The following is a 26871-nucleotide window of genomic DNA, read 5'->3' on the forward strand; positions in this document are numbered from 1 at the left end:
GAGTACTTTGCTCAGTATACACTTTATAATAATCAAGTGAAATAAGCATCATGTTCTCCACTTTGCAGATAAGAAAACAATGGCTCAGAGAGGTCAATAACTTATTCTGGGACTGACAAATGGTAAAGAGCAACGTCAAGATCTGAGTCTTTCTCTGACTCCAACAACTGTATTTTTTCAGTATGCACACTGTAGCCTCCTCTGATGAAGATCAGAGCTAATACATTTAAAATACATATACAGTAAAAAACATATTTGAATTAGAATGCCAAGTGACAGAGGTAACGTTAACTCTCTCCTACAACATAAACTCGAGACTCAAAGACTAGAAATGACAAAGAGAATATAGTTACCCCCTGTTCCTTGGGAAAATGTATAAAAAATTCAATGTACCTAAAGTGCTACAGATTTGAAATTACCTTGGCATAAACACAGCTGTCTGACAGCCTCATGAATGGACAGTATTTATCGCACACAGGACACATGATGATATCTGTAGCTTGGCAGACTTCTTTACTGGAAAAGAGAACAGAAAAGGACTGCTTTTTAATGACATAAGAGCGTGTTTTCCCCTTCAATTTCACCAGAGTCCTTAACCACTAAATAAGACCCAGTAGATTATTGTCCTTACAATCTTCCTAGCCTTATCTCTTATTAAACAAGTGCTTGCACATTTTAATAATTTGATAAGCCTACTTATTTATGAGGTTGTTTCTTGGTTTTACATTTTAAAAAGTTACACTCTGAAAAATACATGAAGCATAACACTGGATGTTATACCCTAAATGAAACAAAAGTCATTCACAACACTGTAGAAATTTGAAGCAATTTCATTCTGAATTATAGGAACAACCAGGTACCTAAAAGTGCCTGCCTCAATCTCCATGTGCATGATAAGTGAAAACTAATAATGGAGGGATAAATAAAAATGTGATGTATTAGTTCTATGGGAAAACTACATCCCTATTAACAATTCCACCAGAGAGTAAAATATTTTTACAAGGGAAAAATCAATCAATCACTTTTATTTTTGCAATCACTTTTAAAAGCTACTTTTATTATTTAAGATCATTGTCCAGCCTGGCAATAAAATCTCTATGAATACCTTAAACTATATTCTGGTGAGAGAGCTGAAATAATCCTCAACACTGAATCATTCTCAAGACCTCAACAAGTTGGTAAGATGTTTTTCTGGCTCAGGTTTAAAGGGTCCTTGTAAAAACACAGAATTCATAAAAAAGGATTATTAGCCCACTATTTTGCAGGATTAGCAAAAAGAAAAAAGGTAAAAGGTCATAAAGAGAGCAACTTTTAGCCAGTGAATGAAAGCAATTTTTTTTTTTTTTTTTTTTTTTTTTGTGGACACAGAGTGGCTTATATGTCCATAAATGTAAATTTTGCTTCCCTGGTAAGATTACAGCAGCATGGGCAATAAATGGAAGAGCTAGTAAATTGAGCCTTCTGAATTTTTCCCAGGAGTGACTGAGAATGAAGTTAGATGGAAGAGAAGTCCTACAATCTGGAACATCCCGAAAGCACCACCACCCACCTCTACATAGAAGCAAAGGCAGGCTTACCCAGAGCTCCCCGTACCTGACTTGGCAGTGATCCAGAGTAATGACTCCATACAAGAAGACAAACAATCCAATGAAGGCCGCTGGGAAGAGCATGCCAGTGTACCAGCCCAACCAGGCAAAATACAACCCAATCTTCTCTCCAAAGTACCGCCTGTTTAAGACACAGGAGCCTCACAAATCAAAGTGAAGTGTGTAGAGTTAGACATTATAATACTTTGCTCAGTCACGTTACTTTGTAGTGGCCTTGCTGATAACACAGGCATCCAAGAGAATAGAGCACTTGACCAAACTAAGGCTCGGGCTTTAATTTCTTCTCCTAACATTATATATCAGAAATAGAATGAACCCTTCCATAAAAGAACATGATTCTATACAAGCTTGTTCTGAGAACACAGAATAAACCAGTGCCCATTCGGGAAGATACAACACTTATGACTACAGAACCAGGAGAATCTGAAGTGGTGGTGACAACACATCATCTCATCTTTGCTGTTTCTGAGTGTGTGCTTGTCTGTAACACATGTATTATCATTACATATATCTTTAAAAATAGGAAACAGTTATTACAAAAAATTGTAAACACCTCTTCCAATATTTTGTAGCTTTTTAAGATGTTTACAATGCTTGAATCACAAGATATTAGAAAGAAAAGAACTCTACAGAGATTCAAAATGATTGATACTGAGAACAACTTTTCTAAGTGATGATTTTTCACAAGTTTCAACATCTACCTCAGTAAATATTTTTCCGAGACTAACCGGTCTGCCTAGTGCCTTGAAGTATACAAAGTTAAGGAATGTTCAGGGAATTCTTTGCTTTTTCTTTCTCAAACACATTAATAATATAATTGACTTATGTTAGAATACAACCTGAGCTGTGCTTTCTGTACCTCTCAAGTGCTAGATTTCATTAGTTAGAAGTGAATTACTTTTTAGTCTAATGTAAGAATATTCTAATATTTTTTCATTCTCATTCTAAATAAATGTTGCTGACCACCTATTTCCAAACCCTGGCTTCTGCTTTCCTCTTAGAATGTTCAATAATTCCCAAAAGCTCTGAAAGGTGGAGTAAAGATTATTTATCCTATCTTCCACTGTGACCCAACAGAAACTTGCCACTCTCCGAAGACTTTTCCAATGTACATTCAAATAAACAGATATATTCTTTTATTCATCCAACAAATAAAAATATAAGTTTCATGTGACAAATATTGTGCTAGGAACTGAGGATACAAAATCAGCTTGGTCTCTGCTCTTGTGCAGCTCACAGGCTGACAGAGTAGACAGACATCAATCAATTAAAGAAATAAGTTTATAATTAGAACACTGGGAAAAGGGCTACAAAAGGAGAGGAACACAATTCCCCAAGTGTATCAACCAAGACCATGTGACCACCCTACATGGGGAAGACTTCTATGAGGAGGTGACTATTAACTAGGTAGACAGGGGACAGGATCAAGTGTTTCCAGCAGAGGAACCATAAGTATAAAAGACTCTGTGGCAGAAGGGACCAGGTGAAATAAGGGCAGTGTGCCCAGTGTACCGATAACAAGAGATGGGCTGATGAGGCAGGCGGAGGCTGGGCCTTGGTGAATCTTATAAACCACGCTAAATGCATTGATCCTTGTCTTGAGAGAATGGAAAAATCATAAGAGAGTTTTAACATTCAAAGGACATAATCAGATTTAATTCAAAATAATTATTCTATTTTTTATTATATTCTGTTAGTCACCATACAGTACATCATTAGTTTTTGATGTAGTGATCCTAATTCATTGTTTGCATATAACACTCAGTGCTCCATGCAATACACACCCTCCTTAACACCCGTCACTGGGCTAACCCATCCACCCACTTCCTCCCCTCTAAAACACAGTTTGTTTCTCAGGGTCCATAGTCTCTCATGGTTTGTCTCCACCTCTGATTTCCCCTCCTTCATTTTTCCCTTCCTTCTCGAAATGTCTTCCATGCTATTCCTTATGTTCCACAAATAAGTGAAACCATATGATAATTGACTTTCTCTGCTTGACTTACTTCACTTAGCATAATCTCCTACAGTCCATCCATGTTTTTGCAAAAGCTAGGTATTCATCCTTTCTGATGGCTGTGTAATATCTCATTGTATATAAGGATCACATATTCTTTATCCATTCATCTGTTGAAAGGCATCTCAGCTCTTTCCACAGGTTGAATATTGTAGACATTGCTGCTATGAACATTAGGGTGCATATGGCCCTTCTTTTCACTACATCTGTATCTTTGGGGTAAATTCCCAGTAGCGCAATTGGTGGATCAGAATAGTTCTAATTTTAATTTTCTGAGGAACCTCCACACTGTTTTCCAAAGTGGCTGTACCAACTTGCCCTCCCACCAACAGTGTATGAGTATTCTCCTTTCTCTGCAGCCTCTCCAACATTTATGTTTCTTGCCTTGTCAATTTCATCATTCTAATTGGTGTAAGGTGATATCTCAATATGGTTTTGATTTGAATTTCACTGATACTAAAAAGATCACTCTATTTGGAGGGTAGAGAATGGATTGGAAGGGACCAGAGTAGAAAAAGGGAGACCAATTATGGGACAACAGCCATCATCCAGGTTATTAGGTGAAGGAGACTGTATGGTTGAGGAGGTTCTGGGGTGTGGCCTGAATTAAAAGACATTGAGGAAGCAAAGTCTGTAGGACGAGAGCTATTTAAGAGTTGATATTTCCTAGATACTCCACAGCATTGTTCTATTGGAAAATTGCTTATGTTTTTCATCTTCCTTCCTTTGGCCTATACAAATCTTACTCTCTTCCAGGCTCAGCTCTACAGAACCTTCCACAGAAGTGCCAACCCATATCTATCCTTTCCATTTTTCCAAATTTTTATAAAACTAATCACTTCATCACACATTTTATCTAATTGTACATAGCCTTGTATGGTTTTCTAGTTGTTTCAAGTATGCAGAGCCTGTTTTACTGAAGGAAATTGAGTTTCTCAGATATGTGGCTCAATTTGTCTTTGTCAAGATTATTTAGCATCATACTAAAAACACAATGGGTAGTTAATTAATGCTCATTAATTAATATTCATAAAGTTTAATCAAAACACTGTCCAGGAGGGTGGATATTTTGCCTGCAGTAATTTTCTATAATTTTTGATCAGTATAGTCCTGTAATATTGGGATTGAGGCTGGGAAGTGCACTTACTTTTATTTTTTTTCTTCCTCCACTGTTTTAGCAGGCATTGAGACTGGTCAAAAGAAAAAAATCTCATCTCACGAAATATTTTCCACTCACCCAGATTATCTGGATTATTTGTTACTAATACAAAGGAAAGTACACAATTCATCAATGGCCCTGGGTCAGTAAGAATAAATACTTAGTAACTAGGACTCTGGCAGGAAGAATGACCACCCAGGGAGATAAAATGTAAAGTGAGTTGTTGTATTATTTCATTTTCCTCTGAGCTCATTTTTTTAAGGGCACTAGGGAAAGTAAACCGAATCCATCTAGTCTAGGAAATGAGACATGATTTTCTTTTTTATAAGGAATCCATGAAGTATGGATTGTTGCCACCCAATCTTAAAAACCAGTCTCTAAATAAGCAACGAGATGTTGGAGTATAATGCTGCCATGGCAGAAATTTGGACATAAATAGTTAAAAAAGCATACATTTCCACTGTACAATTATCATCAGCTAAAAGCTGATATACAAATTTGACTTGCAGAATTAAAATAATCTTTAAAGGTTATTAGTTGAAAATTATAATAAGTCTGAAATTTATTAGAGTGATAGAACTCCATTTTTCCTACTTACATAGATAGTAACTAATAGTTCATTTTTCACAAATATATGTAAGCACATCACATTTCTGCAATTGTTATAGATAATTTGTCAGTAACAGTCACATGGATGGCCTGCTCCATATAAAATCCTGTGGGAACTGCCCGGCTAGCTCAGTCCGTAGAGCATGAGACTCTTAAAATCCTGTGGGAAGCCCAACTGATCTCACAGGCCCTTTCCTGAGACCTTTCTGGAGGAAGCACTATCCTCATCAGAGTGAGATCTAATTTACCGAGAATGACCAATGTCCTCTTATGAGTTCCCTTCTTGAGCTGAAGCTAGATTTGCGTAAAAGCTCTGTGACTCAGAATTTTTCCTTGTCCCAGCTGACAGCCTGTCCTAACCATTCTGTGCAAGTTTTACATTTGCAATTGGTTAAGAACTCACCTTACAAGATCCAAAGGCTGGTATTTATACCACACACCCCAGGAGGCCCAGCACTCATAGAGCAGATGTCTATGGTTTTCCGCTCCATGGGTTCTAATGGAGTTTTTACTTCTGTAACTTCCCTGGGATAAAAAAAAAAACCACTTTCGTGAGGTAATATCCAAAAGAGCCATAAGGAAAAGCTGATAGTAACACTAGTCTTTTATGGAAGGAGTAGTGGTAGGGGTGATATAAGAAAGAAATGGACCCATACTATTAAAAGGAAAACAGTTATTGTGGACATAATCTTGTTGATGGTGGTATGTAGTAAAAAGTACATGCTTGCTAGGAATCAGGCAGGTTTGAGCTGAGTTCAAATTTAGTTCCACCACTTTTAGGTAGGAGACCTTAAGCTCTCTGAGCCTTAGATTTCTAGTTCATTATGGAACTAATCATTTCTGCCTCATTAGGTTTCTTTCATGGTTTGAGTGAATAAAGTGTCTTGCCTAGAGGCCATGCCCAAAACTTAGCTCTCTTTTCCATTTGTCTCAAGACAGGGCAGTCAGTAAACAGTCACAGCTGTATCTCTACATTAGCCATACAAAACCCCTAAAATATAAAAAGATGGATGTAACCAGGGGCACCTGGGTGGCTCAGTGGGTTAAAGCCTCTGCCTTCAGCTCGGGTCATGATCCCAGGGTCCTGGGATCCAGCCCCGCATTGGGCTCTCTGCTCCTCGGAGAGCCTGCTTCCTCCTCTCTCTTTCTGCCTGCCTCTTGCCTACTTGTGATCTCTGTCTGTCAGATAAATAAATAAAATCTAAAAAAAAAAATATATGGGTGTAACCTTAAAATTACAACAGTTCAAATCTAATTCAGCCACCTCATGGGACAAATGAGGAGACCAAGGGCCAGACAGGTACATGTTTTTCTGAGTTCAGTTAGTGGTGATGTTAGCTTCATAAACAGAAAAAGTACTTTCTGGAAGTGGACTACTTATTAACACTAACCTGAGAAGGTCTTTCTTAGTGGAAAGTGAATGAGGCTGAGAGACAAGAAACTCAGGTTCTAGCCTCAGCTCAACAAACAACTCCCACCATAACTAGAGGGGGCAACTTTTCTCTAAAACTCTATTTAAATTTGTAACATGAAACAAGGGCAACAATATCTGCCCTTCTTGCTTTTCTGCTTTTGAAGGTCATTAGGATGTTAAATAATACAATTATGTTAAACTGAGAGTAAAGATTCAGAAGTGATTATGTTACTATTGCTGGTATTACTAATTTGGAAGGTCTCTTCTCATAGAATACAGGGCTTTACTGAGATGTGCAAGCCAAAGAGAAGAGGCCTTGAATTACTCTATGTGGTTACAAAGCTGCATCTTCTCAGACATCCTCATACCTGCCACCTACTCACCTGCACAGATATTTCTGCACACCTACCATTGCTCAGACCCTGCCCTCACTACGGGCAAGGGCCCAGCTGTGTGTGTGTGTGTGGGGGGTGATGCAGTTGTCACTGAAACCTTTTTTGGCCAATCCAATGAATAACTACAGGAAGCCACATGATGTTTGTGTGTGTGTATGTGGGGGTGAGAATTTGTCTTGAAAGTTCAGAATCACCTGTACGTGTCTTTAGAAAACCTTTGGGTGAAAAGATTTGCTTTTGTCACATGAAAATGAAAATTTTCACATGACAAATTTCATATGACAAAAAAGCAAATGAAAATTTGCTTTTGTCATTCCAAAAATATTTTATGGAAGTCTGTGAATAAGTTGTGAGGCCAAAGCTTCTAGTTTTCTTAATGAACAAGATTTAAAAAATTCCCCATTGTCTTTGCATCCTTGTGGTGTTTAAAACAACAGGAACAGCACTGTAAGCCAAATAAAAGGTATGTTTTGGAAAGACTTGCCATTTCCAAATTGTTGGAACTGTTCTGCGAAGTTTACTAGCAAACTGTTAACATTGCTTCCAGTAGAAGACTTCTGGAAATAACTCCTAGGAGGTCCAGCTTCACTAGTTTGTGAGGCCCTACAGGGGATGGGCAAGGATAATTATCTCTGTGCTCTCTTTGTCACACAATGACTGGTACAAAGTAGGGGTTCAACACCATGAAGATGACAACAAACTCTCACCAATGGCAAGGATTATATCCCTAAAAACCTATGTGTACAAGAGAATTCTGGGTTAAATAACCCAAGATTAAAGGGGGAAAGTAAGGTTAAGGATAACCAGAGTTATATTTCTAAAGTCCTTATATATGACAAAACCCATGTAGCAAATAAAGAGAATATCAAAATTTATATGTCTTAAATGAGAAATAATAGATACAATATTATTCATTTCCATTCACCACCCTTTGATTACCAGAGGCTTTTCAAGATGACTCCCTCCTACTCTCTAAGGAATAGCTATAAACTTCTTTGTGACAGAGACTATGTTTCAGGAACATTTTCCCCACAGGTCTGGTGCCTCATGCAAATTTTCAATGCTTCTTTATTTTATGACTTGGAGTCCCTCATTGATTCCTCTGAATTTATGCTGAGTGACTCTTGATTCAAGTACTCTTACAATTACATAAAAAATATATATTGAAATAAACTTATGCTGGGGGAGAGATATCATAATTCAAGTAGGCCCTCCCTAATTACCCATTGAAAAAATTCAATTCATTCTGAACAAATGTCATATCAACAAACTCAATTAATGACTATTCCCAGAAGCTGATTTAATAACAAGAAATTGACGGAGGAAAGGCAGGACAATACCTCATGCAGAGGAAATGCAGCTTCATAGGAGCCATTGGTAAGCAAACGATTCAGACCTAGAACAACAACAAAAAATTCACTTTGAATTAATACTGAGTTTGAGTTCTCACAACATTCATGACTAATATAAGGGTGATACTTTTGGAGAAAACAATCTAAGCTTTCAAATGTGATTCAAACTGAGCTGGGGACTCCAACAGTTTAGAAAGTTTTTCTATCTGCTAGGAAATCGGAATCAAGGGCTGGGAAACTGGATTTTCAAATAGAAACAAAACAGTGAAGCATACTCAGTACAGTGTCTGGCACAAAGATGGGAATATACTGAGAAAGTGGATGAATTTATCATGCCTCCCCCAAAAAAGGTTTTTTACCAGTTCTTTTTATATTTTTATTCAGAAGTTTAATGTGGATAAATCTAGCCCTTCCGCAGTGGACTAGCGGTGTGATTTTGAAAAAGTCTTCTTGTCCTCAGGCCTCAATTTTCTCATGCATAAAAGGGGGGAGGGGTGCTGGGTATATGACTTTTTTTTTTAGAGAGAGAGAGCACAAGCACACAAGGGAAGGGAGGGGCAGAGAGAGAGAGACTCTCATGCACGCTGCAAGCTGGACATGGAGCCTGATGCAGGGATCGACCTCACGACCTTGACCTTGACTTGAAATTTTAAAAGATCATGACCTGAGCTGAAATCCAGAGTTGGACACTTAACTGACTGAGCCACCAAGGTGCCCTGGATATGTGGATTATTTTTTTTTAAATAGCTTTATTGAGGCATAACTGACATACCTTAAATGGCACAGATTTAAAACACACAATTTGAGATTTGACTTATATATGCATACCTGAAACCATCAGCATAGTCAAGATAGTAAGCGTATCCATACCCCAAAGTTTTTTCATGCCACTTCATAACTGCACTCCTCCCTAGGCCATCTCCAAGGTAAACACTGATCTTTTTTCTGTCATTATCAGTTTGCATTTTCTAGAGTTTTATATAAATGGAATTATACAACATTACTCCTTTTTATCCAAATTTGTTCACTTAAGATAATTATTTTGAGATTCCTCCATGTAGTAACTCTTTTTTTTTTTTTTTTTTACTGCTGAGTATACCATCATATGGATCTCTAACTGTTTATGTATTCCCCTTGATATTTGTTTCCAGTCCTGAAACATTACAAATAATGTTACTGTGAGCATTTATGTAAAAGTCCTTGTATAGATATCTGGTTTTATCTCTCTGAGGAAAATACTGAGAAATGGAATAACTAGATCATATGGTGGGTATATATTTAACATTATTTGCCATCTGTATATATTCTCTTCTGAAATATCTGTTAAAATCTTATGTCCATTAATTGTTTTATTTAGTTATGACTATTTTTTATATATTCTAGATGTCTTTCATTAGACATATGCTTTGAATTTTTTTTCTCATAGTATGTGGACTCTCTCTTCATTCTTTCAAAAATATATTTCAAAAATCAAAAGCTTTAATTTTGATGAAGTCCAGTTTATCCAATTTTTTCTTTTATGAATTGTTTTCAAGAAATTCCAAACTAACCTAAGGCCATGAAAATTTTCTTTGGGGGTTAATATAATTTTAGGTTTTATACTTATTTTTTGAATTTTTAAAAGATTTTATTTATTTATTTATTTATTTATTTATTTATTTGAGAGAGACAGCACAAGTGGGGGAAAGGGACAGGGGAGAAGCTGGTTCTCTGCTGAGCAGAGAGCCCAATGTAGAGAGCCCAATGTGAGGCTCGATCCCAGAACCCTAGGATTATGACCTGAGCCAAAAGGAGATGCTTAACTGACTGAACCAACCAGGGGCCCCTAGGTTTTATATTTGGATCTATGATCTATTTAAGTCAACTTTTTTTTTTTTTTTTTGCATATGGGTACGAATTGTTCCAGCACCATTTTTTGAAAAGAGAATCCTCTGTCTACTGAATTCTCTTTAAGCATTTGTCAAAAATCAATTGTCCACAGGTGTGTGGATCGACTTATAGATTCTCTATTCTGTTCCACAGATCTATTTGTCTATATTTACCTCAACACTGCACTCTTTTGATTACTTTGGATCTATAATAATTCTTGAAATCAAGTAATGTTAGCCCTCCATTTGTGCTTTTTGTCTTTTCAGAATTATTTTGGCTATTCTAGGTTATAAATTTTTTAATCAGCTTGTCAATTACCATAGACACATACACATGCACAACCTTGGGAGTCTGAGATTGCAAATTTAATCTATAGATTAAATTGGGTAGAATTGACAATATTGAGTCTTTTGATCTATGAACAGATTGTATCAAGATATATTTATTAAAATCTTAAATATCTCTCACAAATGTTCTGCAGTTTTCAGTGTATACACCTTACATACCTTTTTAAAATATTTAAAAAATCTTTTAAAAATTTTAAAAGATTTTATTTGGGAGAAAGAGATGGGGAGAGGCAGAAGGAGAGGGAGAGAGAGTCTCAAGCAGACTGCACTGAACACAGAGCACAAATGTAGGGCTCAGCTTCAGGACCTTGAGGACCCTGACCCAAGCTGTAACCAAGAGTCAGATGCTCAGGGCACCTAGGTGGCTCAGTGGGTTAAAGTCTCTGCCTTTAGCTCAGGTCATGATCTCGGGGTCCTGGGATTGAGCCCCGCATGGAGCTCTCTGCTCGGCAGGGAGCCTGCTTTCCCCCTGCCCTGCCTACTTGTGATCTCTGTCTGTCAAATAAATAAATAAAATCTTTAAAACAACAACAACAACAAAAAGAGTCAGATGCTCAACAAACTGTGCTGCCCAGACACCCCTTACATATCTCTTGTCAGATAAGTATTCCATTTTTTGGGTATTATTATAAATGGTATGGTCTTTAAAATTTTAATTCCTTAGCGTTAGTTGCTAGTTTATAGAACTACAATTGAGTTTTGTATTTGTTTTGTTTCTTGCAACATAGCTTTACTCATTCTACTAGTGTTTTTGTATATCCTGTTGGAGCTTCTATACAGATGATCATGTCATCTGAGACTAAATACAGTTTTACTTCTTTTTTCAGTTTGGATGCTTATTATTTTTCCTGTCTTACTGCATTTTGGCTAGTGAAATGATGAATATAATAGAAGAAATACTTGTTCTGTTCCTTATCTTCAGGGGAAGCTTTGGTTTTTACCATCAAGTACAATGTTAACTATAAGTATTTTATAGATGTACTTTACTAAGGTTGAGGAAGTTCCTTTCTTTTCATAGTCTGCTGAGTTTTTATCACAAACAAATGCAGAATTTTGCCAAATGTTTTTTCTGTATCTGTGGAGATGACCATATTATTTTCCTTTTTCACTTTGCCAAAGTTGTGAGTTACGTTGATTAATTTTCAAACACTAAGCCAACCTTGCAGACCTAGATAAGCCCTACGTGATCATGATGGATTATCCTTTTTACATATTGTTGTGTTTTATTGACTGAATTTTGTTTACAATGTTGGCCTCCATATTCATTGAAGTATATTGATTTGCAGTTTTCTAGTACAGTCTTTCCCTGGTTTAGGTACCTGAGTAAAACGGCTCTCATATTCTCCACACTTCAATTTTGTGAAAGAGTTTTGTAAAACTGGTATTATTTCTTTCTTGAATGTCTGATGGAATTTACCAGTAACATAATCTGGGCCTGCAGGGGTATTTCTGTGAGAAGATTTTCAAGTACAAATTCAATTCCTTTAATCCATATGGATCTAATTAGGTTCTTTCTTCTTATTTTTCATGCTTATATATATAAGCTTATTTTTTTAAGTTTTTATTTAACCCCCAGTTAACATACAGGGCTATGTTTCAGGTGTATAATGTAATGATTCAACACTTCCATATATCACCCAGTGCTCATCATAGTGCACTCCACTCTCTTCTTTCTGATAAGCCTGGTTGGAAATTTGTATTTGTTTTCTGTCACTGTAATAAATCACAAGAAATGCAGTAGCTAAAAACAATAGCCATTTATTATCTCACAGTTTCTTTTGTTCAGAAGTCTGGGCATGTTTTACCTACGTTCTCTGTTTTGGGTCTCACAAAACCAAAGCGAAGGTTTGGCCTAGACTGCATTCTTACCTGGGGATTCAACTAGGAAAGGATCCACTGATTATTGATAGAATTAATTTCCTTGCAGTTTCTATATTCACAATTTGCTTCTTCAAAACCAGCAACAGAGAGAAGGAGTCCCTGTTGCCGCAAGTTTCTGAGCTGGGGGCAGGCCTACACACTCTTAAAGGGCTTACCTGATTAGGTCGGGACCATCCAGGATGATCTTCCCTTTGATTAAGTTGATGTCAAACTGGTTAAGAACTCTTTCACATCTGGAAGATCTGAACTTTTCCATATAGTGTAACATAATCCACAGGAGTGACACCATTAGCTTTGCAATGTTCTGTTGGCTAAATGTAAGCTACAGTTTCTACCTACACTTAAGGGAAAGGAATTACACTGGGCATGACTCACTGGTAAGTCACCTTGGGTATGGTCACAAGTTTATAAATTTTTTCAAAGGAACAGCTTTTGGTCCCATTTATTTTCTGTATTATTTTTTCTGTTTTCTACTTCATTGATTTCTTCTCTTTTATTATTCCTTTTCATCTACCTACTTTAATTTTTCTTGTTTAGGTGGAAGTGGTGGTAATTAATTTGGATATTTCTTTTCATATATAGGCACATAGCACTATAAATTAGTCCCTAAATACTGCAAATTTTGATATTTAATTTTCATTTTCATTGAGAACAACATGCTGATTTTTCTTTTGACTTCTTCTTTCACTGATGAGTTATTTAAAAGCTATTAGTTTTAAATATCTGTAATATTCCCAGAGATCACCTTCATATTAACATTGAATTTAATTCCTCTGTGGTCAAAAACACTCTGTATGATTTGAATCCCTTTAGATCTACTAAGTCTTATTTTATGTCCCCAAGTATGGCCTATCTTGGTTATGTTCTATATGCATTTGAAAAAAAAAAAAGGTATTCTGCTGTTTTGGGGAGTGATCTAAAAGATCAGTTATGTTCACTGATAATATTGTTCAGGTTTTCTAACCCCTACAGATTTTCTACTTATTCTATTAATTACTGACAAAGAAGTATTTAAATATCCAACTATAATTGTGGAGTTGTCTATTTCTCTTTGCAGTTCTGTCAGGTTTTGCTTCATGTAGTTTGAAACTCCGGGCTTGTGGGATTGTTCTATCCTCCTGATAAATTCCCTGAATTTACTTTTATCCCTGATAATATTCTTTGCTCTGAAATCTATTATGTCTGATATCAATATAGCCACTTCAGCTTTATTTTGATTAAGCATGTTATAACTTCTTTGAACCTTTTACTTTTAATCCATTTGCATCTTTAAAGTTTCTTGTAGGCAGCAAAGAATTTAGGCATCGATTTTTTACTCCATGTATTAACTTCTCAATTTTGGATTAGGATCTTTAGAACATTTATGTTTAATGCTCTGTGAACTATAAGGTGTTCCTATTTCACTGGAAATCCTTTGGGGCTGTTCTTTCACTGCCTTTGGGTAGTTTCCTAATACATAGGCAATAATTAGTACTCTGCTAAATACTTAAAGGGGTCTGATGATCTTCAGGTTTCTCTCTTGGCAAAACTTTCTGCTTTTCATTGCTTTGTTCTGTGAACTCTAATTGCATTGGTTTCTTTGAACTCTTAGCAACATCTCAATTCAAGGAGTCTACTGGGTTCTGCCTGGGTTCTCCCTCCTTGGGCTGCCATCTAGAAACTATGTCAAAGTAGTTAAGCTGATGTAATCATAGCACTCGCCTCATTTTGTTTTCTATCTCCCAGGGATCTCTATTCTTGACTGCCCAACATTCGGTGTCTTGAAAAGCATAGTCTCCTGCAGTTTTTTTTTTTTCTTTCTGTTTTTCCTTTGATTATCTCAGGTGGGAGAGTAAATCTTGTGCCTATTTCTCTGTCTTGGCCAAAAGTGGAAATCGAATGTGTTGGTCTTTAAAGTGTCTTTCAAATCAAGAATTATGCTGCTTCCTAAAATGTACCTCAAAGACAATGACTAGCAGGATGTCTCTCAAGTGCCTAATACAGGATGCTCCCTATGCTTTAGACCCTGATTAGAGTCCAGAGGCTTAACCTCACTGGGAAATGAACCATGCATTGATTTACTTTTTATTGATGTAGGGTCAATCATTGTTTAGGTACTTTTAATCACAGTAATACAGTAATGTGTATTAAGATGATTGACATTAATAATAAATGTCTAAGAAAAACATTGGAAATGCAAATACTTATACAGCTTTTGTATTCTGTCTAGCATGCAGAAGGCCCTTGATAAATACCATTGTAATGAATGAATAAATGATTATGTGGCAAGGTCTCATTGCCTGGAGTTTCTATTGAGAAATATACATATCTTGTCAATAAACTTTAAAACATCTCAGATATTAGAAAGAAACAGAATTCACAGGAACCTAATAAGAGACTCTGATGATGACCCCAGTAAGTTTGTCATAATTTATGAAAGTCCTGCAAAGTGAGAAAGTAGTTAATATTTGAAGTCTACCACTTCACGAAACTTCCCCCTTGAGTACCAATTTTGAAAATACTAGTCAATCTAAAAATTTATTTTATGCACTTATATTATTAAATAAATCTACGTTGATCTATTAATTGCTCTATTTTGAAAGTGGATTTCAACAGGTTTGATTTTCACAGTTGTAATGGATTCAGAGTGAAGCTAGAAAACTTACATAGTGGTAGTATATACTCCAGCGAAATGTCCTTACAAGTCACATTTACAAATCAGTATTTTGGTGTTCTCTCTAAACAATGTTGGTTTTGTGGAAGATGTCACTTTCAGAAAGAGTTTCAGGTAGGAAATAACATTAGATAAATACTATTCTATCAACAAATTAAATTTTCTTCTAAAATGTTATTTCTTTTATTTATGAAACCAAAGATGACTATGAAACATCAGGTAAACCAAGCATTTGTGGTTTTTACTCCATATTTTTTTAGTGTAATGCCTTACCCTAAGTTAGTAATTTACTCTGTAATTGGCCATTTCTAATTAGATACTACTCCAGATCATCATTACCAATTTTCAAAGCACTGAAGTGATGAATGGATAACAAAGATACATTCTCTCTCTCTCTCTCTATGATGACTAGGCAACTTATTTACAATGAAGGAGCTTATTGTCCAACTAGTGATTTTTAGCTGCAGATTCTCAACACACTAGTGTGTTATAATAAATTGTGAGGTGTGCTACAAACTATAGCATCAATATTAGTGAAGGCACTTTTTCTTTTTCCACCTACCCCAAAATGGTAATGCTTTGTGATGTGGTTAGTCTCTGGAAAACCCCTGTTCAACTAAGAAACTCCATCCCTACATAATCAAAGTCCTGCAGTAATACTCCTGTTTAAATTCTTTTATTTTTTATTTCTTTTCAGCATAACAGTATTCATTGTTTTTGCACCACACCAAGTGCTCCATGCAATCCGTGCCCTCTCCAATACCCACCACCTGGTTCCCCCAACCTCCCACCCCCCACCCCTTCAAAACCTTCAGATTGTTTTTCAGAGTCCATAGTCTCTCATGGTTCATCTCCCCTTTCAATTTCCCTCAACTCCCTTCTCTCCATCTCTCCTTGTCTTCCATGCTATTTGTTATGCTCCACAAATAAGTGAAACCATATGATAATTGACTCTCTCTGCTTGACTTATTTCACTCAGCATAATCTCTTCCAGTCCCATCCATGTTGATACAAAAGTTGGGTATTCATCCTTTCTGATGGAGGCATAATACTCCATAGTGTATATGGACCACATCTTCCTTATCCATTCATCTGTTGAAGGCCATCTTGGTTCTTTCCATAGTTTGGTGACCGTGGCCATTGCCTCTATAAACATTGGGGTATGGATAGCCCTTCTTTTCACTACATCTCTATCTCTGGGGTAAATACCCAGGAGTGCAATGGCAGGATCATTAGGAAGCTCTATTTTTAATTTCTTGAGGAATCTCCACACTGTTTTCCAAAGTGGCTGTACCAACTTGCATTCCCACCAACAGTGTAAGAGGGTTCCCCTTTCTCCACATCCTCTCCAACACATGTTGTTTCCTGTCTTGCTAATTTTGGCCATTCTAACTGGTGTAAGGTGGTATCTCAATGTGGTTTTAATTTGAATCTCCCTGATGGCTAGTGATGATGAACGTTTTTTCATGTGTCTGACAGCCATTTGTATGTCTTCATTGGAGAAGTGTCTGTTCATATCTTCTGCCTATTTTTTGATATGATTGTCTGTTTTGTGTGTGTTGAGTTTGAGGAGTTCTTTATAGATCCTGGATATCAACCTTTTGTCTGTACTGTCATTTGCAAATATCTTCTCCCATTCCGTGGGTTGTCTCTTTATTTTGTTGACTGTTTCTTTTGCTGTGCAGAAGCTTTTGATTTTGATGAAGTCCCAAAAGTTCATTTTCACTTTTGTTTTTTAATAAACGTGCATTTTATAAAATAATTGAGAATAGCTACTGCCATAATCATTTCACTTCCACTCATTTTTTTTTTTTAGCATTTTCATGATATAATGTTAACTGGAAAAGGTATGTTGAAATTTAGTGTAGTATACTCTAAGTCTGTTAAAATTACATGGGCAAATGGGGGATAAATGTGAAAAAAGTAATTAAAGTAATATTAAATTATTTAATACACCAAAGTTTAACAGTAGTTCTCTTTAAGGATAGAATTTTCATAATGACATGAAAAATAAACAATTCAAGATAATAAGAGTTATTTATGATTATCTATCAAATAAACTCTAAAAGTAATTGCCATAGGGATTCACAGGAAGAGGGCAGAATTCCTTCAAGCTGGAATGGTCATGGAGGAGTTTATGGAGAGGATGGGTCTCAAAAATGGGTGACTGATGCAGAGAATATGAAGATACATCAATCTACAACTCCGTTGATATTAAGAAGGATCTAAATCAGGTCTCATTTTACCATACCACCTACATAAACTCTCACTGAACATATTATTTCAGGTGTATCCATATTTGGACTAGATAGCTATCATTTTCTCTCTATTATATTTTAATTTATGCAGCTTGGGATCAAAGTAGTTTTGGCAGCTTCACATATGAGTGACTCACACTGAGCTTGCATTCAACTAAGCCTCTCAAGTCTGTTCCTCTCCTGATGTTGTTGAGCAACATTTCTCCCACACTGTACCAGGGTAGTTGTTTTGCCGAATTCGAGTGTAGGACTTTACATTTACAAACTATTAAATGTCATCTTGTTGGATTTGGCTGAGATTTCCAGATCACTGAGATCTTTTATGCTCCTGACTCCAGAGACAAACATATTTAATGCATTCTTTCAAAGTCCACCCCACCTGAAAGCTTGATGGGCAGGCTGTTTAGGCCAAGTACCAGTTATCAATATATTTGTCCCTTTGCTCCAAGTACACTTTCATTGCCTTCTTTGCAAGAATGGAGCTAGACCTTGCAAATATTTCTCCTTTACCAGATTGTACAATGTTAAGATTTGCCAGCAGAAGGCACTGGAAAGACCCTTCAGGGAAAGTATGTCTTCCTGGTACCAATATGTTCCCCTCAGCATGCTTCTACAACACATGGCTTCTATGGAATCAATTTCCTACAGGGCATGGTGGTCAGTAGCACATGGGACCTTTCCAAGGGCAGATGTCTCCTTGAACAACTTCACAGAGCAATGTTGTTGGTGCAACTCCTTCCAATGAATGGGTTCCCTGGAATCTACGGCCCTCTAGTCAGTTCCCCTCACTACCCTCAGAAAACTTGGCTATGCCAACTAGTAAACCACAGCTATACTACTTCCAACAGAATATAGGTCTCAGCTTTGTGAGGAGAGTCTTGCTAGAAGTGGTAGCTGCCCCTAATATCTGCTATTTCTTTATTCCCTAGAGTTCTCCTTAACCTCTACTAGCCAATTCCTGATTACTCCAATCCTCTCCCATAGTTTTTATATTACTATAAATAATATTTAATAATATATTTTATATTAAACTCTCTCTGTAAAAATTATGTATGCTTTTTGTCTCCTGACTAGGTCATTATTAAAACTATTGATAAAAGTCTCATTTGGACAGAGATAAGGACAAAGCCACCTGAATTCTCATGATATATGATAATTTGTTTAATAACAGTGATAATTGGGAGGAGGAGCAAGATGGTGGAGAAGTAGGGGACCTAAATATCATCAGGTCTCTTGATGATATCCAGGAGTTCAGCTAGATAGTTATCAAACCATTCCAAACACTTACAAACTTAAAAGGAGATAGAAGAGAAGAAGAGCAGCAATTCTAGGAACAGAACATAGACCGCTTTCCAGAAGTTAGAACATGCTCAGAAGTGAATCTGAAGCAATGGGAAGATAGACCATGATGGGAGGGGCCAGCTCCCAGCAAGTGAGAGAGCAGCAGAGCACAAAAATCAGAACCTTTAGAAGTTTACTCTACTGAGGGATGTCACTCCAAAGGCTAAGTGGAGGTTAGAGCCCTTGCAGGGAACCACACTGTGGTCTCAGTGTGGTCTCAGGACCTGAGGGGTCACAGAAAGACCAGAGGTGCCTGAGTGTGGCAGAGCTCCCAGGTACTGGAGTGGGGAAGCCAGTTACAGAGACAGAGCTGAGATGGAAGCTCGCAGCTCAGGATTACCTTAAAACATGATCCCAGGCACAGGTGGCCCACTGCTCTTTGAGCAGGGACCCCACAAGTGGCAGATCCAGAGAGACCCTGTCCTTCCTCCTCCAGAAGGAGAAGCGCAGAAGTGAGCTACAGGAATCTGTTGGGTTTGGAGACTCCAAAGAGGTCCATGCACCAGAGATAGAAATGCTTGGTCACAGACTGGGTGAGCTCTGAGACAGCCAGAGACCAGGGAGATGGGAAGGATTGACTGCTTTTCTCTGAGGGTGTGCTAAGGAGTGGAGCCCTGAGTCCTCAGCTCCTACAGGGCCAGAGATTGGGGGGCTACGATTTTCATTCCCATCCTCCAAAGCTGTACAGAAAGCATTCAGGGAACAAAAGCTACTGAGAGCAAACCTGAGCGGATTGCTTAGCCTGGCCCCTAGAAAGGGTGGTGCAATTCCACCTCAGACAAAGACATTTGAAAATCACTGCAACAGGCCCCTCCCCCAAAAGATCATCAAAAACACCCAGCCAAGACCAAGTTCATCAATCAATGCGAACTGCAGAACTCCAGAGCTAGGGGAAAGCAACACCTAGAATCCATGGCTTTTTCCCCATGATCCTTTAGTCTTTCAAAGTTAAATTTTTTTAATTTTATTTTTCTCCTATTCCATTTTAAAAAATTTTTCCTCTTTCTTATTTTCATGTTTTTAACTATTTTATCTTATCAATACATTTTTTAAAAATTCTCACTGTATTAGTAGTATTTTATTTCTTCATTGTATTTAACCTTATTTCTTGTATAGATACAGAATTTTTTTTTCTTTAAAATTTTGGGATACAATTTCTTCTAAAATATCAAAAAAAACTCTAAATCTAGCACATAGCTTCGTTCTAGTCTCCAGCCTGATCACATTCTTTCCTCTTTTTTCTTTTTTCAACCAACTTCTTATCAGTTCCTTTAGAATCTTTTTAAGTTTTCATCCTTACAGTCACATTCCATCCTTTCATTGTCCTTGCCCTTATTTTTGTGTATATATATGTTTTTCTTCTTTTAAATTTTTGGGAGCTAGTCCCTTCTAAAGACCAAAATATACCCAAAATCAAGTAGGTGGATCTGTTCTACTCACCAGTCTGATTTACACACACACACACACACACACATATATATACATTTAATTTTTAAAAAATTTTTCTCCTTTCTTCTCCCTGAGTTTTGGGTCTCTTCTGATTTGCTTAGTGTACATTTTTCTAGGGTCATTGCTACACTTTTAGTATTTTGTTTTCTCATTCACCTGTTCTTATCTGGATAAAATGACAAGGCAGAAAAGCTCACCACAAAAGCAAAACAAAACAAAACAAAAAATAAAACAAGCAGTACTGACGGGTAGGGTCTTAATCAATATGGACAAGATGCAAGATGTCAGAACTAGAGTTGAGAATGACAATTCTCAAGGTACTAGTTGGGCTTGAAAAAAGCATGGAGGGTACTAGAGAATTCCTTTCTGGAGAAATAATAACTAAAATCTAACCAAGTTGAAATTTAAAAAGCTATTAATCAGGTGCAATAAAAAATGGAGGCTCTTACTGCTAGGACAAATGAGGCAGAAGAGAGAATTAGTGGTATAGAAGACCAAATGATAGAGAATAAAGAAGCTGAGCAAAAGAAAGACAAAGAACTATTGGACTACAAGGAGAGGATTCGAGAGATAAGTGATACCATAAGATGAAATAATATTAGAATAATTGGGGTCCAAGAAGAAGAAGAAAGACAGAAGAAGCAGAAGGTATATTGGAGTAAAATATAGTAGAAAATTTCCCTAATTTGGTGAAGGAACAAACATTAAAATCCAGGAGAAACAGAGAACCCCCCTCAAAATCAACAAAAATAGGTCTACAACCTGTCATCGAATAGTAAAACTTACAAGTCATAGTGACAAAGAGAAAATCCTGAAAGCAGCTTGGGATAAGAGGTCTGTAACATACAAAAGTAGAAATATTAGATTGGCAGCAGACTTATCCACAGGCCTGGCAGGCCAGAAAGACTGGCATGATATATTTAGAGCAGTTAACAAGAAAAAGCCACAAATAGCTAGGCTGTCACTGAAAATAGAAGGAGAGATAAAAAACTTCCAGGACAAACAAAAATTAAAAGAATTTTTAAAAATTTACAAACACCAAACAAGCCCTACGGGAAATATTGAAAGGGGTCCTAAGCAGAGAGAGCCTAAAAGTAGTAGACCAGAAAGGAACAGAGACAATATACAGTAACAGTTACCACATACAGGCAATACAATGGCACTCAATTCATATCTTAAAATAGTTACCCTGAGTGTAAATGGGCTAAATAACCCAATCAAAAGACACAGGGTATCAGAATGGATAAAAAACAAGACCCTTCAATATGCTGTCTACAGGAAACTTATTTTAGACCCAAAGACACCTCCAGATTTAAACTGAGGGGAGGGAAAACAATTCACCATGCTAATGGACATCAAAAGAAAGCTGGGGTGGCAATCCTTATATCAGATCAATTAGATTTTATGCCAAAGACTATAATAAGAGATGAGGAAAGACACTATATCATACTCAAAGGGTCTGTCCAACTAGAAGATCTATGCCCCTAACATGGGAGCAGCCAATTATATAGACCAATTAATAACAAAATTAAAGAAATACATTGACAATAATACAGTAATAGTAGAGGACTTTAACACCCCTTTTACTGAAATACACACATCATCTAAGCAAAAGATCACATGGAAATAAAGGTCTTAAATGACACACTGGACCAGATGAACATCACAGATATATTCAGAACATTCCATCCCAAAACAACAGAATACACATTCTTCTCTAATGCACATGGAACATTCTCCAGAACTGATCTCATCCTAGGTCACAAATCAGGTCTCAATCAGTACCAAAAGATTGGGATCGTTCCCTGCATATTTTCAGACCACAATGCTCTGAAGCTAGAACTCAATGACAAGAGGAAAGTTGGAAAGAACTCAAATACATGGAGGCTAAAGAGCATCCTACCAAAGAATGAATGGGTCAACAGGAAATTAAAGAACAATTGAAAAAATTTATAGAAACAAATGAAAATGAAAACACAACTATTCAAAATCCGTGGGACATAGCAAAGGCAGTCCTGAGAGGAAAGTACATAGCAATACAATACAATACAGCAAAAACCTTTTTAGAGAAAACAAGAAAGGTCTCAAGTACACAACCTAACCCTACACCTAAAGGAGCTGGAGAAAGAACAGCAAAGAAAGCCTAAATCCAGCAGGAGAAGAGAAATCATAAAGATCAGAGAAGAAATCAATGAAACAGAAACCAAAAGAACAGTAGAACAAATCAACAAAACTAGGAGCTGCTTCTTTGAAAGAATTAATAGATTGATAAACCCCTGCCCAGACTTATCAAAAAGAAAAGAGAAAGGACCCAAATTAATAAAATCATGAATGAAAGAGGAGAGATCACAAACAATGCCAAAGAAATACAAACAATTATAAGAACATACAATTATAAGAACATACTATGAGCAACTATACACGAGCAAATCTGACAATGTGGAAGAAATGGATGCATTCCTGGATATGTATAAACTACCAAAACTGAACCGGGAAGAAATAGAAAACCCGACATACCCATAACCAGTAAGGAGATTGAAGCAGTCATCAAAAATCTCCCAACAAATAAGAGCCCATGGCCAGGCAGCTTCCCAGGGGGATTCTACCAAGCATTTAAAGAACTAATACCTATTTTCCTGAAACTGTTGTCCAAAAAAAAAAAAAAAAGAAAAAAAGAAAAAGAAAGAAAGAAAGAAATAGAAGGAAAACTGCCAAACTCGTTTTATGAGGCCAGCATTACCTTGATCTGAAAGCCAGACAAAGACCCCATCAAAAAAGAGAATTACAGACCAATATCCTTGATAAACACAGGTGTAAAAATTCTCACCAAAATACTAGTCAATAATATCAAACAGTACATTGAAAGGATTATTCACCAAGATAAAGTGGGATTTATTCCAGGGCTGCAAGGTTGGTTCAACATCCACAAATCAATGAATGTGATACAGTACATTAATAAAAGATAAAACAAGAACCATATGATACTCTCAATAGATGCTGAAAAAGCATTCGACAAAGTACAGCATCCTTTCTTGATCAAAACTCAACAAAGTGTAGGGATAGAGTGTACATACCTCGATATCACCAAAGCCATCTATGAAAAACCCACAGCGAATATCATTCTCTGAGAAAAACTGAGAGTTTTTCCCCCAAGGTCAGGAACATGGAAAGGATGTTCACTATTACCACTACTATTCAACATTATACTACAAGTCCTAGCCTCAGCAATCAGAGAACAAAAAGAAATTAAAGGTATCTGAATAGGCAAAGAAGAAGTCAAACTCTGACTCTTTGCAGATGATATGATACTTTATGAGGAAAACCCAAAGGCTCCACTCCAAAACTGCTAGAACTCATACAGGAATTCAGTAAAATGTCAGGATATAAAATCAATGCACAGAAATCAGTTGCACTTCTCTACACCAAAAGCAAGACAGAAGAAAGAGAAATTCAAGAGTCGATCCCATTTACAATTGCACCCCAAATCATAAGATACTGAGGAATAAACCTAAACAAAGAGGCAAAGAATATGAACTCAGAAAACTTTGAAGTACTCATGAAAGAAATTGAGGAAGACACAAAGAAATGGAAAAACATTCCATGCTCATGGATTAGAAGAACAAATGTGAAAATGTCTATGTTACCTAGAGCAATCTACACATTTAACACAATCCCTATCAAAATACCATCAACTTTATTCAAAGAAATGGAACAAATCATCTGAAAATTCATTTGGGACCAAAAAAGACCATGAATAGCTAGAGGGATGTTAAAAAGAAAGCCAAAGTTAGTGACATCACAATTCCAGACTTCAAGCTCTATTACAAAGCTGTAATCATCAAAATAGTATGGTCCTGGCACAAAAACAGACACATAAATCAATGGAACAGAACAGAGAGCCCACAAATGGACCCTTAACTCTTTGGTCAACTAATCTTCAATATAGCAGGAAAGAATGTCTGGTGGAAAAAAGAGTCTCTTCAACAAATGGTGTTGGGAAAATTGGACGGCCACATGTAGAAGAATGAAACTGGACCATTTTCTTACACCACACACAAAAATAGACTCAAAATGGATGAAAGACCTCAATGTGAGACAGGGATCCATCAAAATCCTTGAAGAGAACACAGGCAGCAACCTATTTGACCTCAGCCACAGCAACTTCTTTCTAGAAGCATCGCCAAAGGCAAGGGAAGCAAGGGCAAAAATGAACTATTGGGACTTCATCAAGATCAAAAGCTTTTGTACAGCAAAGGATATAGTCAACAAAACCAAAAGACTACTGACATAATGGGAAAAGATATTTGCAAATGACATATCAGATAAAGGGCTAGTATCCAAAATGTATAAAGAACTTATTAAAATCAGCAATCAAAGAACAAATAATCCAATCAAGAAATTGACAGAAGACATGAACAGACATTTTGACAAAGAATACATCCAAATGGCCAACAGACAGATGAAAACTTGTTCAACATCACTTGGCATCAGGGAAATATAAATCAGAAGTACAGTGAGATACCACCTTACACAATATGAATGTCTAAAATTAACAAGTCAGGAAATGACAGATGTTGGCAAGGATGTGGAGAAAGGGGAATCCTCCTACACTGTTGGTAGGAATGCAAGCTGGTGCAGCCACTCTGGAAAACAGCATGGAGGTTCCTCAAAAAGTTGAAAATAGAGCTACCCTATGACCCTGCAATCACACTACTGGGTATTTGCCCCAAAGATATAAATGTAGTGATCTGAAGGGACATTTGCACCCAAATGTTTATACCAGCCATGTCCACAATAGCCAAACTATGGAAAGAACCTAGATGTCAATCAACAGATGAATGGATAAAGAAGCTGTGGTATATATACACACAATGGAATACTATGCAGCCATCAAAGGAAATGAAATCTTGCCATTTGCAATGATATGGATAGAACTAGAGAGTATTGTGCTAGGTGAAATAAGTCAATCAGAGAAAGAAAATTATCATATCATCGCTCTGATATAAGGAATTTGAGAGGCATGGCGGGGAGTCGTGGTGGGTAGGAAGGGAAAAAATAAAACAAGATGGGATCTGGAGGAAGACAAACCATAAGAGACCATTAATCTCATGAAAAAACTGAAGGTTGCTGGGGGATGGGGAGGTAGGGATAGGGTGGTTGGATTATGGGCATTGGGGAAGGTATGTGCTATGTATGGTGAGTGCTGTGAAATGTATAAGCCCGATGATTCACAGACCTGTACCCCTGGGGCCAATAATACATTATATGTTAATAAAAAAATGGAGGCAATTTGGTAATATGGAAAGTTTCTCATAAAAATCTCCAAATATAAATTTAGTGTCCACAAATAGATGAATGGGTAAAGATGTGGTATATATACATCCATCCCCCACACACAATAGACTATTACTCAGCCATAGAAAAGAATGAAATTTTGCCATTTGCAACAACATGGATGGATCTAGAAAATGGAATGCTGAGTGAAATGAGTCAGTTAGAAAAAGACAAATAGCATATGATTTCACTACTCTGTAGAATATAAGAAACAAAACAATGAATAAAAGAGAAACCAAAAGATAAACTCTTAACTAAAGAGAACAAACTCATTTTTACCAGAGGTGAGAGTTGGTGAAATATGTGAAGGGGATTAAGGTACACTTATCAGGATGAGCATTGTGTACAGAACTGCTGAATTCCTATATTGTACACCTGAAGCTAATATAACATTGTATATTAATTATGCTGAACTTTAACAAGTTAAATAAAAATACATATATGTGAATTATAAAAGCTGTTTAATGGTGAAGGTGATTATTTGGAGAATTTATTTATGTGTGACAGCTCATCTCTGCACTTGCGTAGAACAACTCCCCATCCCCCTGCCACCACCATCTTCCTACATCAATCCCTTCTTCTAATCAGGTCTCAGTTCAAACCCTGGCTTCTCAATGAAGCTTCCCCTGACCACTTCATTTCAACTTGAACCCACCATTTCAGTTTTTACCTTGTTATTCACCGTATTTACTTATTTGTTTATTGTAAGCTTTCACCTTCTTGAATATACGCCCCGGGAGAGAACCATGCCCATCTCCCCAACATCCAGCCCAGTGCCTGGCACACAATGAACGTTCCATAAATATTTGTTGGAACTGAGAGAATTTCTCCATGATCTTAGGCAAATGAGGTAACATGCTATTTTAAAGAGATCTAAGGATGGTATTAAGATTTTTACACCTTGTGAGCTACCCACCAAGGGAGGAGAGATTTTATAAATGATGAACAGTTCTAGAATTGATATAAACTTTATAAAGCCCAAGAAAAAAAATTCTGTCATTCCCGAAATTAGATATAGCTTGTTATACTAATAAACTACTTACCAATTTTGTTTTTTCCTTCTTCATACTTTATTCTTTGTAAAATATGATGTACGATTCTACTTCTTGTGGCGTTGTTGAAGAAAGTGTCTTTGTTGTGTATGATGAAGCTGCACACACATATTGAAAACACAAGCTGAAGGTTAATT

General features: G+C 36.8%; 1 protein-coding gene across 10 annotated transcripts in view; it reads right to left on the reverse strand.

Moving 5' to 3' along the window:
- Positions 1-26871, reverse strand: part of ANO4 (anoctamin 4) — a 445901-nt gene that overhangs the window by 88732 nt on the left and 330298 nt on the right. For all 10 annotated transcript variants that reach the window (XM_032346621.1, XM_032346625.1, XM_032346622.1 and 7 more), the window contains 5 exons: positions 26726-26832; positions 8539-8594; positions 5793-5914; positions 1594-1728; positions 420-516 (listed from right to left, as the gene is read on the reverse strand). In XM_032346621.1, the coding sequence (XP_032202512.1) occupies positions 420-516; positions 1594-1728; positions 5793-5914; positions 8539-8594; positions 26726-26832 (517 nt within the window). The remainder of the gene's footprint in view (positions 1-419; positions 517-1593; positions 1729-5792; positions 5915-8538; positions 8595-26725; positions 26833-26871) is intronic.

The sequence above is a fragment of the Mustela erminea genome, chromosome 6, assembly GCF_009829155.1.
Source record: "Mustela erminea isolate mMusErm1 chromosome 6, mMusErm1.Pri, whole genome shotgun sequence".
Lineage (NCBI taxonomy): Eukaryota > Metazoa > Chordata > Mammalia > Carnivora > Mustelidae > Mustela > Mustela erminea.